General features: G+C 47.2%; 1 protein-coding gene across 1 annotated transcript in view; it reads right to left on the bottom strand.

Moving 5' to 3' along the window:
* The window catches only part of wdr11 (WD repeat domain 11), a 44,930-nt gene extending 31,068 nt beyond the window's left edge, over nt 1-13,862 (bottom strand). Inside the window, exons 1-10 of the mRNA XM_049008288.1 lie at nt 13,652-13,862; nt 12,543-12,654; nt 11,100-11,253; nt 10,634-10,807; nt 10,071-10,257; nt 6,893-7,058; nt 3,715-3,817; nt 3,345-3,543; nt 3,097-3,197; nt 1,853-2,032 (exon numbers count right to left, since the gene is read on the bottom strand). Of these exons, the coding sequence (XP_048864245.1) occupies nt 1,853-2,032; nt 3,097-3,197; nt 3,345-3,543; nt 3,715-3,817; nt 6,893-7,058; nt 10,071-10,257; nt 10,634-10,807; nt 11,100-11,253; nt 12,543-12,654; nt 13,652-13,737 (1,462 nt within the window). The 5' untranslated portion in view covers nt 13,738-13,862. The remainder of the gene's footprint in view (nt 1-1,852; nt 2,033-3,096; nt 3,198-3,344; nt 3,544-3,714; nt 3,818-6,892; nt 7,059-10,070; nt 10,258-10,633; nt 10,808-11,099; nt 11,254-12,542; nt 12,655-13,651) is intronic.
* Nucleotides 13,863-14,793: the final 931 nt, after the last annotated feature.

Raw genomic sequence — 14,793 nt, 5'->3', positions numbered from 1 at the left:
AGTTCTGTAAGGTGGATGTGCACCAGTTCAAGACCCAATGACATCATCAGTGGAGTTCAGCAGGGGACCCAACCCCCCGTCCGTGGGCAGTATTCCACGGAGCCGCAGAAAACTAGGGTTTTGCACAGGGGTTAGGACCCCTAGCGTATGGACACACATCAAAATATAGTACATGTGACGGAATTTATTTACTGTGAGATAAAATGCAAAGAAATTCAAATCTTTGTAAATACATGTATTTCCGTGGCACATTTTACTGTATAGAACATTTTTACAGGGCAAATTAGTCAGAGGGGCTCCTATAATGTAACAGCTTGTGGTTATATTTTACATAACTGCTCTGCAATGTACTGGCTTCCGAGGCAGGTTGCAGCCTGGCCTTACACCCTGTGCTGCCTGGGATAGGTCCAGCCCCCCCGTCTCCCTAGACCCGGGCCAGGACAAATGGATGGATGCATTTCAATGCTGACAGGATGGGAAAATGACATACATCTAAGTGGACCATCATCCCACCACAGCAAATACAGATTTGCACGACTAATTAAGGTCTGAATAAAGTAGAGGGAATGATTGTTTTGAAACGCTGCGAGGTGGGATCGAGTCCTCAAGCAAATGAGCAACTGGTCACACAGGCAGCCTTTATGTAACTAATAGTACTTCCCCATGGCATGGTAACAATGCAAACTACACTCTGGAAAAGGGATTTTAACCTGGGATTTCACACTGTGAGATCATGCTAGGGGTCAGCTGTGGGGCCTGGGCAGGCTTTTTCATGACAGCAGCTTGTGTGGTGCCTCCCAAGTTCAACCTCTACTGTTACAGAGGTGGACAGTTCAGGTTCAGAAAGTAGAAATCCAGACCAAGATTTTGTTTCAACCAACCATTTGAGTATAAAGAGTCACAGAGTCCTGTTTCTGAACTTTCCACCTCTGTACTGTTGACCTTCAACTTCAAAATAATGAGCACAGCACAATTTTTTTGTTTCATTCATTTCTCAATTTATGAGTGTGCATCTCTGAATGACATACTTTCTTTTGCTAACTCCAGCCTGGCTCTTCCCTGCTTCTCATTAATGAAGGGCTTCTTCCTTGCTTTATGGGATTGCAGTCCTGCTTCTAGGAGCCTGATGTGAACTGTCCGAGCAGTGCACTGCTCACCCGCACTTAATGTTTCCCATTCCTTTAGAAGATGTCATCCTCCGATTCATGAGAAACTGTTATAAGCTGGTTTTTGGTTATTCCCAGTGTCTCCTGCTCCACCTTGTTCTTGTAAACTACTGTCTTACAAACTCTGAACTTGCAAGAAACCTGCCACTCAGTGTAACCATCTGTCAGCAGAACCAGAATTAAACATGCAGATCTTTTTAAAATATAGAGGTAGAGCAGGCAAGAGGTAAGGGGCGCGCGCCGATGACAGCACACTGCCACACTTACCACACAGCAAACCACCTCAGGGACGAGAACCTGAGTGCAGCCGTGTGGCGGGAGATACCTCAGCACCACACCAGTGCGAATGGACCAGTGGGAGGTTTTTTCCAGTGACTGGAGTGCCAATCCTGCCACCAATCCCCAAATTTCCCTGTAAGTTGGAGGACCTCCTTCCAGGGGGTCGATTAACATCGTACCCAAGACGAAGAAATTGCAGGCTTAGAGCCTTGCTCAAGGGCCCAGTGGAGTAGAATCACTGCTTAGATCCACAGGATTCGAACCAGCGACCTTCCAATTTCTGGTACAGAGGCACCAAGCCACCCAGTACAGAGGTGCACATAATCAATGGAATGATGAATGTTTTCAAACAAATACTTTGGGTAAACACTGAGGAAAATGAAGGTATTATCTGAGAAAACACTCACCTATGGCCAGGAGGGGCTGGTAGTGGCTGATGTTCTTGGTGGTGAGTGGGGGGCACATGCGAAGGGAGAAGGGAGGCAGGGGGAGCCCCGAGAGGAGGCCTGTCAGCAGGAACTTCAGCAGCACCTCCTGTTGCTGTGGGGTCTGGGCCGGCTCCGCACCCGGGATGGTCCCCTGTCCCGCTGGAAGGACAGAAGGGCACCAAACCAAACCATTAAAAACTGGGTTGTTACATCATATTCGATGCTGTGGCCGGGGGCAATTAACAGGAGTAGGGTAATACTGAATGTGGGCCGATTAACGAGGTGAAGGAGGCGCCTACGCTGAAGCTGAACAAACATCACAGCGCGGGGTAATCGTCACGCTGCGCGCGGAAAGACGTCCTGCAAGGGAAATCCTGCCCTATCATATGTTTACTTGCTAATATGTCATCTAGCCAGCTTGGCAAGGCCATTATTTTGAAATACAGTAGTGCAGTCCAACACGAATATTAAAATGTCACACGCAAACACCCTAAATCTACCGCCGCTCTTTGCACGAAATACATTTGTGCGTCGTCTGGGATCCTAAAAATGCAGCTGCTGGCATCTCAAAGGTTGTTTATGAAGCTCCGGATCGGCATTAATACAGGATCAACCTCCCTGTAAAGTCTGCAAATAGGCCCTATGCCTCCCCCGATCAACATCTCGCATCTAAAATGATGTCCTGTCTGGGGGGGGTTGAGTAGTGTTTTTCTTTTTGTCACAGCAAGTTTTGCCATTTAGACAGAGAAACGATCGACTGCTGATGGTGTAGAAAATGGCAAGCGAGCCCTGGCTGGCGGCATCTTGGAAGCGACACGGTGGAAATATAAAGCCCCAGAAAGATCTGTATTGGTGGGGGTGGGGGCTGCAGGAGAACCCGTCACCATGCCAGCCTCGTCTGTGTATAATAAGCACCCCCCCCCAGGGGGGCAGCGCATCGAACGCTTCTCTGACGCATCAAACCGCATCCGGCCGCCTTCTGCTGGCAGCTGTGCCGGTGAGAGAGAAGATGGCATGATGGAAGGCAAGGAAAAGAGAACAGGATGAAGAGGAACAGACGGAGAGCAACAGGAAGGAAAAGTGGCAGGAAGGTGTGGAGACATATATGCTTCTGTATAGAGTCAGATGGATAGACAGAGTGAGGAAGATGAAAGGAAACATAAGAGGCTCTGTAGCTGAGAAAGACTGGGCCGGTAGGGAACCCCAGGCAAACATTACAGTACCTATCATGTTGTTGAGGGACAGGTCCGGGATCATATTCTGGTTGGAGCTCAACGGGGTGCCGCAGAATGACAGCGGGGAGTAGAGGGGAGCCAGACCAGACCTGGAAGAATAGGAGTGAAATGTAGTAATACCCCGCTCGGTTATATAGGCCCCAGAGTGTTCGATTCTGAAGATGAAGGCTTGATTTAGTTTTTAAGAAACTAGAGCTTCATTAGCAGAGCTTGGAGATTTTGACGGGCATGTGTACCCCAGACTGCTGGCGGATCTGGAGACGTGGGCCTTGAGCTCCCACAGCATGACCCTGCCGTCGCTGACCACCAGGGCGGCGGCGTTCTCATTGACCGGGCAGATGACCACGCGGTACGGGCGCACCGTCTTGGTCACCCGGATGGCGTCACACTGTGAGCGCAGGTCATACACCAGCTCCTGGACTGCCTGCTCGGGGTCTGCTGGGGCAAGAAGGTAGCAGAGGGGGGGCAGAATGAGGGGGAAAAAAAATCTACATATATGTATCAGCAGGCCTGTGAGCTCTGCCAGCCATGAACAGATGTAGAAGATGAAGTGCAGCACACAGGGAGATAACGAAGGCAGCAAGTGCCAGGGTGGGGGGCTCTGACCCGATTCATCGGGAGGGGGCGCCCCGGAGCGGCACAGTCGCAGGGTGATGCAGCCGTTCTCATGCAGGCAGTAGAGGGCATCCCTCTGGGCACACGGCACCACCTGCAGGGCAGATGTGAGGTCAGGGGTTTACAGGCAGACCGTGCAGGGGAGCGTGTGTGTGTGTGTGTGTGTGTGTGTGTGTGTGTGTGTGTGTGTGTGTGTGTGTGTGTGTGTGTGTGTGTGTGTGTGTGTGTGTGTGTGTGTGTGTTGGGCGGTGGCCTGAATAACTGCCAGAACACGGAAAACACGCCAGTAAGGAGCACCAGAGTATACTAAAGGCAAGTACTTCTCCACTCCAAAAATTCATGCCTATGGCGAATGTGACAATTCCAGTAAACGGGGGGGAACCAGCGAACCTGCAGGAAATCGCATGCCAACACTGTGAGGTGCCTGAACCCCTGAACATTCACTTGAAAGATACAGCTGTGGAAAAATAGAAGAGACCACAGCACAATTTTTTGTTTCACTCTTTTCTCAGTTTATGGGTGCGAGTCTGTGAATAACGTTTTTTTTTTTTTTTGCAAACTGCAGCCTGGTTCGTCTCTGTTTCCCATTAATGAAGGGCTTCTTCCTTGTTTTATGGGACTTCAGTCCTGCTTCCAGGAGTCTGATATAGATTGCCCTATCAGTGCACTTCACACCTGCTCTTAATGTTTCCCATTCCTTTTGAAGATCACTTAACGTCATCATCCGATTCATGAGATTCACAAGTTAACAGTCACTTGTGGCATTAGAATGTCTCCTCTCCCATCTACCTGGCTGGTTTCCGGTCGTTCCCAGTGTCTCCTGCTTAACTTATTCTTGTGTACTGCAATCTTAGAAATTTTGAACCTGGAAGCATCCTACTGCTCAGTGTAGCCTTTTGCCAGCAGAACCACGACAAAACCAGGATTTAACAATGCAAAGTTGTTTAAAAATATAGAGCAGTATCTTATTTTCTTCCATGGCTGTACATGGATGGCTGAAGCACAGTCATACCACCCAAATCTCACCCCACCTAAGCAGGCCTGCCAGTCTGTGGGCTCAGTGCCTCCTCTGTCCCTCCACTCAGTCATACCACCCAGGCGTAACCTCACCCAAGCAGGCCTGCCAGTCTGTGAGCACTGTGCCTCCTCTATCTATCTATTTAGTGCACTCTCTGCCCAGCAGGCCCCAGGCCACAGCATGCACGTCTGTGTAATATCTTGTATACTAACTGGGGACCAGTTCACTAATTTGCACAAGGGTGTATGAGGAGACTGGGAAGGCCCAGTCGCCCATTTTGGGGAATGTTCAGCAAGGGAATTGGCTCACAAAGGTTGCCTGCCTTTAGCAACGCAGGTCAAGGTGATGAAACAAATCTCAGATAGTGGACAGATACAGGTCTTCCTCCGCAGTGATGTCAGCCTCCCGGTCTGAGGCGTAAACAGCAACAGACGCACGGCCCTAAGGTCATTTCTTCAACCGTAATCTTCAATCTAGGCTATGAGGAGGCAGTATCACCACCATGGTGACCATGGAGGACTTCGGTGGGGGAAAATGCGGCTGGACATAAGAGCAGAAAACCATTTTTATTCCCAAAAAAGGAGTTACTTAAGAGATGTGGTGCAAAGAATACAAGCATTTGGGAAGTCACATGGTCGGCTGAGTCATCCTTCATCCCGGTCTCGCCAGCAGGAGCATCCAGACACCCGTTTCTCTCTGTGAAGGCTTCCGGCAAGGGCTGCGTTTTCCAAACACGGCTAGGTAAACGGCAAAAAAAGAACAGAGCCGCTCCGAGCAACAATGCTACTCAAGTGACGGAGCGTTTCCATGCCGACGGGAGGGTGACGGCGTTCTCATCCATGGGGCCAGAGCCATCCCCCAACGGTTTGGTAAACATCCAAAAAAACACAGTCCAACGGTACAGAACGGTTTTCTAGTCGTGTCTGGGACAGTAGAATAATGTCATGTCTTTGCAACCAAGTTACAGTCATCAGTACAGCCTATACCACTGAGCTCGGTCTGCCTTGGCTCATTGAGGCGTTAAGCCCTGGTAGCACAATATTTTGGTTTTACTTTTATTTTTACAAATAACTGAAAATACACAGCTATACTGGCCCTGTAGCTGTTATTGTCCTATAAATCATTGATGTACTCAGCAGTACAGCCAGTATAAAGTGTGGTATAAGGTTAGTGTGTGTGTGTGTGTGTGCGTGTATGTGTGCGTGTATGTGTGTGTGTATGTGTGCGTGTATGTGTGCGTGTGTGTGTGCGTGTGTCTGCGTGCTCACGCCTGCATGCATGTGCACCACCAGCTCCAACATCCCCCGGCTGGACCTGAATCATCACTCATGCAAATTGCCTTGCTGACAGGTGCTTTATATCACTTAGGGGATGACGGTGCTCCTGGAGAGGGTGGCCTGATATCGGGAGACACCATCCCTCTTCCCCACACTTCTGACGAAGCATGCAGGGGACCTGGGCTCGACACTGGAAGGTTGTTGGTTTGACTCCCAGGTGGACCTGGGTAACTGCACCTCTAAGTAGTCTCCTGGGGTGAATATTCTACATATAATATACCCAGCTGCCAAAAAAGCTCACCTCTACAACTCACTGGTGATTTTAGGCTGTACTAAAAAGAGACACGTACCCCCCCACGAAAACAGCTGAAATATTAAGTTTAAATCCTGCCTTGTGTGTTTCCTTTATGCTTTTTGTGAAAGGACCAGGGGAACTCTGACCCCCTTCTACTTGACTGTCAGCACTGGTCTGAAAGGCGTCGCCTGTGGTAAATAAAGCCAGCAGGTCTGAGGGAATTGGGGGGGGTGGGGGGTGGGGGGTGGTGAATGCCTACACTGTGAGGTGTGAGGGAGCTGTCAGCAATGAGCACAGACGTGACAAGCAGTGAGAGGTTGGCGGGTCACGGCCAGCATTTTCCCCTCTTCTTAAAACACAATAGAGACAGAGGAAAACAATCAATTGCTACCAGCTAGAAAACGTTCTCCGATGGAACAAGATGAAAATTGGTAGTAAATTTGTAGTTAGTGACCTGCTTCAGTACGAATTTTCGTTTTTAACTCTGCGGCTCCGGGCAAACGCGATGCGTCTTTGAGTGAGGCTGTCTGCCGAGGAACTAGACGAGGCCGACGTGTGAGATGCCGCCGCTGCGCCCACCTGAATGAAGGGCACGCCAGAGCGCTCGATGGCCACCACGCCCACCGTCTGGCTGAGCTCCAGGTCCAGGATGAGGATCTCGCGTGGGTACAGCAGCACCATGTGGTTCCGCTTTGCGGGCAGGTAGGACAGCTGCAAGCAGTCGTTGAGGGTCACCGCCTCCGTGCTGCTCACACACCAACGGGGAGGAGGGGAGAAGAAGAGAGGAGGGATTCAGAAACGTCGCCCCTGTGCGTGAATCCACCGGCCTGTCCTGGGGTCAGGGGGACCCAATCAGGGACTAATTAAAAGCAGGGCCAGGGCAACTGTGCTTCGAAAAGACAGGTGACTGTCTTGGCTGGCTAATTCCTCTCAGTATATTCTGTCAATGAATTTGCCTAGCTGGTCAAATGCACCCCGCAAGGAAAAGAAAGAAAAACTGGGGATTACGGCAAAGCCACTACTCCAGTAAAAATATGCAGCTGAATGAATAATACGAGGTATAATTTATTAAAAATATCCATCAATTCATTCAGCCACTTCTCCTTATGACAGGGAAACAGATAAAATATTGACATAAAAAAATGTAACAGCTAAGATTCTTACCTTACAAAAATATAATATCACGATATGATAAGCAGCTCGACTGAGACGAGAGCAGAAACAGTGACGGAGATAAACGAGGCGCAATCGCAGGAAAGATCCTGCAGGCTGCGCTGCGGAGCGACAGCAACGGCTGGATGACGGGCCTGCGATTCCCAAACCGTGATCAGTGGATGCCAGTGACCTTACAGTCAGGGCTACAGCGGTGGGCCAAGGAGAATGTAAACAAGAAACTCCAGGAATCCTACTGTATAACCCACGTTTGTTCCTGCCTCTGATATCACTGACACTGCCGATCAGGCGGACGTTCAATCCGGAATGTTCTGCATTCCGCTTTGCACAGGGCTCCAACTTTCCAGAGTGGGATGATGGAGAGGGTCACGCCTGACCATTTGACAACCAAGACACAAGGTGCCAACACATCCCTCCCCATTACCAAGGTCATATCTCCACCTGGTGATACATCTCGTCCAGAGAATAGTCTCCTCATCCCCAATGTACCTGTTTAGCATTTTGCCTGCTGCAGAGACTAACAGAACAGGAGCATCCTAGCCCACACAGAGGAGGCGTCTACAACCATGTGCCCACAATCACAGCCTCACATCTCTCAGGTGTCAACCAGAGGTGGAAAACGGAGAACTAGAGGGTTAAGGACCTTCTTCAAACCAGCAACAATCCACGCTTGGACATTCCACTGACCATGATTTAATAATTCCGCCTTCGTAGGTTGACAAACTCGTTACAGCTCGTTAACTGGAAATGTGAGCCACTAAACAATTCTAGGCTTTTTTGTACAAACCCACGGATCCTTGAAACACAAAGTGTTTCCTTGTTGAGAGTTCAGCTGATTTTGTGAATCCGATAAGAAGTAAAATTCCCATCATTTCCGCCCCCTTTGTTGCAGTACTCTGACAGATAACAAGAGTATGAATAAAGATATTTTAATCTGGTTCAATCTTTTTTTTTAAGGCAGGAAGCTTAGTCTGCCTTATTCCCGCAGCAGAAAGAAGCAAAGACTGTCTGATGTAGGGAACAAAGTACAGGGATGACCACTAATCAATCACATCCATTTGCAAGATGGCGGCAGGCAAAGGAAGCTTTAGCGGCCTTGGGGAGAGGCGATCAATGAAAACAAATCAGAGAGGCGAGGCCCTGTGTCGTCTGGAGGTCAGCAATGTCCCAAGTGAGATGGGCTTCTTTCACAGAGAGCTTTAATCAGCAGCGACCGCATTTAAAACAGCAGCCGCAAGAAAGCGGCTAACCAAAGGACGGCCAGAGGGGGCGCTGTCCAGCATCGGTTACTAACATATAATACTGTTGCAATGGCAGCAATCTCCTCTTCATTAATGTAATGTTTAATGCTAAAACGAGTTCCACTCTGTGCCTGTAAAATGGTGGGACACTGTGTCTATAAGGCTCTGGGGTGCCCAGTAGAGGGTAACAGAGAGTCTATTCCCATAGGCACGGGGCATAAGGGAGGGAGACAGCAGTCCGTCACAGAACACATACACACCCTTTTATAGTATTGCAATTAAAAAGGTAAAAAGGAGACATGGAGAGCTGATATTTATTGAAAGGAAGTGCTATAAATGTACTATTCAGCCTAGGGCTGCTGCAGAAAAGGCTCACTAACACAGCAGGCGTGTTGCCTTGCATGCAGAAGGTTGTTGGGTCTGATCCCTGTGCAGAGGTGTAAGGGGAGCCTATATATATCACTAAAACTGTACAATTAGTCATTAACTGTGATGCCAACTAATATTATAGCTCTTCCATATTATGTTTAAAATGGACACAGGCAACCATTATGGCTTAGAGATGGAAAGGGGAGCTTTTGTGCCCTGTTTCGTGTGAGAGCACTTTGGGAAATTACACCTGGGAAGAGGAATTGGCGGATACAGTATGTAACGGTCCCTGCGGAGCCCAGAGTAGCAGTGTGGAGCCAATCTGTGTGCAGCAGACCTTGAGTTTAAGGGATGCTGCCAGCTGCCAGCAGACCCTAAACTGCATTTTATCATCTGAGCTGGAAAAAGCCCCAGACTCTGCATCAACTATGCAGAAGGACACTGTAAAGTTACAGCTCCCCTCCTGCCTGCTCATGGTATCTATTCAGACAAACCCACCAATAAAAATATCTAGCACATTTAATTGCATAAGCGTGGCACTGAGGCTGAGTGAGTAGGCCTGAAGCCTCAGGATTATGGGTTCGGGTCCCACCCCCAGCTCTGTGTGGGCTTTTTGTGTTCTCCCCGTGTTCCTGTGGATTTCTTCACACAGTCAGTAATGTGCAGTTTAGATGAACTGGCATCTATAAATCATTCAGTACGTGAAACCTGATACTGAATGGCTTCCTGGGAGACCTGGACCAGGATAAGAGGTTAGAATAGGATGGATTTATTGAAACCTAAAAAAAAAAGTCAGGAAGTTCATCCAGGAATATTTCAAGTCCCTCCCTGTCCCACCTTCATATTTTCAGTGGCTAAAGAGTGACTCTTACCAAACAGAGGGAATAAATCAGTCCCCTATGCAACGGAAACAGATGCATTTTGGGACTTTAGTGTGTTCCTGGCAGTACTGTAGCAGGACTCCGGATTCCTACCTGGGTTTCTCATTGGTGATGAGCACCTTGACCTTATTCAGTGCCTTTTTGGCTCCAGTTGGGGGAGCCGGCTTGTTGTGAGCAGGGCTGGCGTGGGGGCTGGCGATATAGACCTTCTTGCCTCCACTGCCCGGAGGCTTGGAGTGGGAGAAGTCAGTGACGAACACGATCCCTTCGCTGGTCAGTACTGCGGGGGAAGAGTGTGTGGGGGGGGGGGTTGATATTCAGCTCTCCAACAGGAAACACAAAGCAAAGCCACAGTGTTTTTTTTTCAGAATCACGTACGGAGCACGAGGGAGTGGATGTCAATCCAAGATTACCATCAAGGATATGATCAGCTTTCACTAAAAGAAGTGCAATCATGTTCTCTGCCGGATCACCCTGCTTAGTGCCTATTCATAGGCCAACATTGCTCACTTCTGTAGGAGTGTATCAGATAACAGCCACTTCTGAATTTCTTTCCAATGTCCTCTAGCAGAAGGACCACCCACAATCCCCGTTACTAGTATGTGTGGGCATGGAGAGCAGGCCAACAAGGAGATGAGTGAGCCCAGGCGTCCTACAGGCAAGGTTGGAGGGGTCGAACGGGTCAAAGGAGAAGGACAGGATGTTCTCTGCGTAGCTCTTCTTCCACAGCTTGGCTCCTGTGTCGCCGTTCCAAAGGATGATGTAGTTGGGGGGGTGGACGGCCAGCAGAAGGTCGCGTGATGCATCCTGCGCCCACAGCCACTCCATGTCTGAGGAGTTTAGAGAAAATCCCCACTAAATAAACTGCTCTTTAATTCCTGCAATTAAGCTATTTCAATTCAAGCAACCAATACTGGGAATGTAAATCACAATTATAAAAACGTCAAGAAGGACAGACAGTATGAAAACTTAACTTTAATATAATTGATGTGCCAGTTGCTACACTGTCCCACATCAGCCCACAATAATTTGCAGGAGCGCTATACTCTTCAGCTTTGCACAGGACAAGCCATTGTCACAGTTTTAAACATCCATTAACGGCAGAGGAGGCCCCCAGCTCACCCTGGATGGGCTTGGAGTGCTCCTGGATCTCACAGTGGGCCGTCCCACTAACCACATCCCACACGATGATCTTGCCGGCTGCATCCGCCGAGGCCAGCCGGAGAGAGTAGGGCGCACTCAAGCCGTGGTGGTAGTTCTCCCTGGACCATTTCACCTGTGGCAAACAGTGATCCCCCTTAGAAAACTTAGGCAAAGTACCGCGGATGGCATTCCCAAAGGGATACAAATTGAGCCAAACTTTATTGCAGCATCTCACACTGACAAATTCCTAATCTCCCGAGGGGAGGACAATCATGGAAAGTAAGTACAATAAACAACAAGCATCATAATCTGAGGGCTGGGAAATGAGCTTGGCAGCGCAACAGCAACAAGATTACTAATAATCAGCCAATTTCATTTACATAATATTATAACTGTACTGACTACTTTATTTTTCATAATTACCATTCAGATAAATCATCTTTTATCGTGCCGACATGTGCTCTCCTTTCACAGAAGTAAATTAGCCCGACTGGAGCTCAACTGAACTAATAGAAAGAGAGGATAGGTAATTAAACAAAGGCCAGTAAGAAAGGGGGGAGAATCATGTAGAACAACAAGAATAACCCGCATCAGAGTCACCATTCTCCCCCCACGCTGTCCAGTCATGGAAGACAACACCCCCAGGAGACCATTTCTGTCTTCACAGCTGCTTCAGTTTGGTTCATTTTGGTAATTATTCCTCCAAAAGGTCAAGCCCTTGATGCTGAACGGGAGGCAGAAATGAGAACCGGCGATCCCACCCCCATCTGGACAAAATGCTCCTTTGTCTGTCGCAGATTATTCAAACCGTCCGAACGGCACGCCTCCCATTAGAAGACACCCCCCACCCTCCCTCAGATGCACAACACTGCACACCTCCCATTAAAGCACCCACTGGCTCATTGCACTAAGCCTAGGATGACAGATAGCACCCACATGACAACGATTCGCAGACATTTTTCTTTAGCTGGTAGCTTAGTAGACATGAAACATCACCCTCATCTTGAGGTTGAAAATGATGGTTTTTAATAAAGAAAAATAATCTTCTCCACTTTTCAATAGGGCCGCACATATTCAGTGAGTCTGATTCCCACCATTGTCCAAAAACATATCGTGTTATGTGGGCTGGTGTCTCTACATTGATTTTTCTGTCTCTTCCTGGATGTACCCTGTGTCTACTGGGTTGGGCTTCAAGCTCCCTACCACCCTGTGAACTGTGAGCAGTGCTGGGTGAAGCTCGATCCATACCAGCCATCAGAAAGCTAAGCACTGGAACTTGATCCTGAACAGTCATCAGAGACAAAACAATAGAGTTTGACCTTTGTGTCTTGAATTTTATTTAGAATCAAAAGACAGCATATGATTTAGCGAGATGAGCTGCCTTACAAGAACGAGGCAAAGTTGAGGGAGGCCTGAAGTTACCTTAACAACACTGGCTTTGTGCCTCTCCAAAACCTGAATGGTCTGGGCTGTCTTGGGGTCAATGATGAGGATGCTGGAGTGGCAGCCCTGTGCGACCAGCCCCTGCCATCCCCTGAGAGGGAAAGACAAGAATAAAGAGAAGATAGACATCCAGAAAGGGGTTCGGTGAATAGGGAGAGCACAAAGTTACACAACAAAGATAGCAGGGTTTCATCCATATTGATTATGCTTCCAAGAAAATTCTACAGGGCACAAAAGATCACAAATATAATGATGAGGCAGCCCTAAGCTTTGTTGTTATTGCCCAAAATTACTGAACAATATATACAGCTGGTAGGCATCTCAATAACAGAATAAATTACAATATACTGCAAAAGACACATATTGCAAATAAAGGACCCTTGAACTGGCCTAATAAAAATATTCCACACAGTAACTGGACATTCAAATGGTTGCAGAAACCTGTCATGACAACAGTATCTAGTGATACACTGGAATTTAGACTAGTAACAGCTACAATGGGAGCAAAGCCAACACCCAAAATGTTTAAGGAAGTTCTTAAAATAAATATTTCAAGGAAGTGTAAGCTATTGTTACATATCCTTGCAATCAAATCAACGGTATTTAATGTCTTGTTAAGATACAAAGGATGCATTTCTTTAGTGATGTCCTGTAAAACCAGTAAGCCACGCTTTGGTTTCCCGAATAAGTCTTAATGTAATAAATTAACCTTTTTTACACCATGGCCAGTGAATGAAATTGAGAACTATTTTAATCAGCGTCCCCATTAACAAATTACCTCTAATATAAATATGTAGTCATATAGAATACATACAGTTTTCGCACATAAACACTGACACTGTCTAACAGCAGGCGTCAAAGTAATTTCAACATCATAGTAGAGCAACTGACACATTTGTCAGGACGATGACAACTCAACCACCCCTGCCAATCTGACCGGCAATACACAGGGCTCTCAGAAAATAACCAACATGGGTATTTCTTACAGTATGGTTAACACTGTAGTGGTTAGATCTTCAAATGTTATTCCTCCTGTTGAATTCTGTCATTTGAAGACTAAATGGCTACATGCTAATAGCACTACTCACCAGTCGACAGCTGTTTTGTTTTGCAGATGTAACGTGCCAGTCAAAGTCCGAGCAGCCAGCTTTATGTTCACAGTGTAAGGAATCATGACAGCAACTTAAAGGCCAGCAACACTACATCAAAATTATAAATAAGGCTCCACTGTTTATGAGTTAGCCGGTTTATTTAACGATCACACCGAACCGGAAGTGTTGATTCCGTGAGTGGTCGCATTCTAAGTTGGTGGAGGAAATATCGGCACGCCGATTTATGGTTCCGGGGACACTAAAGTTCCTAGCGTTAATGATAGAATGAGCTATCTCACTTGAGGGAAAACAATAATAAAAGGAATAAATCACTAGTAAATAGTGAATGAAAAGACATTGATATTAATCATGGTGAGATATGGGTGGGATCCATTTAACTAGCTATATTGGTAAACTATCATTGACTGACTTTAACTCAATTGGACTCACAGGAGTTTTGCTTTGTTTTTTTTTTTTTTGTTATTCATTTTTCTTGGACAAGTTTTCCTTTGCAGGTTCAGAAAAGTTATATTTCAGTAAAAAGTGTTCAAATCTGAGCTTTCTCTGGTATGCAAATCAGACATTCTTATGATGTGGAGAAAAAGACCAGGATATTTTCAAATTTTTATGTCAAGCTACAGAACACAACTTCATAAAAGGGAACAATACAGAAATACATCATAATTGGCCACCAATGGTATATGCAGGCAGAACTAGCAGAGTTTGTTTCTCATCTTCAGCCAGTTCTTTTTCTATTTCACAGAACCCATTCTTCGAAGGAGGCTCTGCCTTGTTTAAAACATTCAGCTCTCCCGCAGTCTCCCACAACTTCAATACACTTATGTTCTGGCACAATGGAGAGATTTATCGCTCTTTTCTCCCTGGAAGGTGTACACTATACTCATCTCACACCTGGCTTTCCAGAGAACCCCACTGAAGCGAATAACCCAGGCTTGCTACACACCATGTCGATTATGATCAGACTTTCCCCCATAGTGATCTCTGCCTCAGAACACGTAAGTCAAAAATCTCAGAGCAGCTGTTATTCAACAGTACCTTTTTTTTCCCTTTTTACTCAGTACCTTTAACACACACTACAATGAAAGACCTTGGTGCAGGGCTGGCTGGATGTTTTTGAC

This window comes from Brienomyrus brachyistius, chromosome 3 (genome assembly GCF_023856365.1).
Source record: "Brienomyrus brachyistius isolate T26 chromosome 3, BBRACH_0.4, whole genome shotgun sequence".
In the NCBI taxonomy this organism is placed as follows: domain Eukaryota; kingdom Metazoa; phylum Chordata; class Actinopteri; order Osteoglossiformes; family Mormyridae; genus Brienomyrus; species Brienomyrus brachyistius.
The sequence above is the reverse complement of the archived record's forward strand: the minus strand, read 5'-3'. Positions and strand labels throughout refer to the sequence as shown.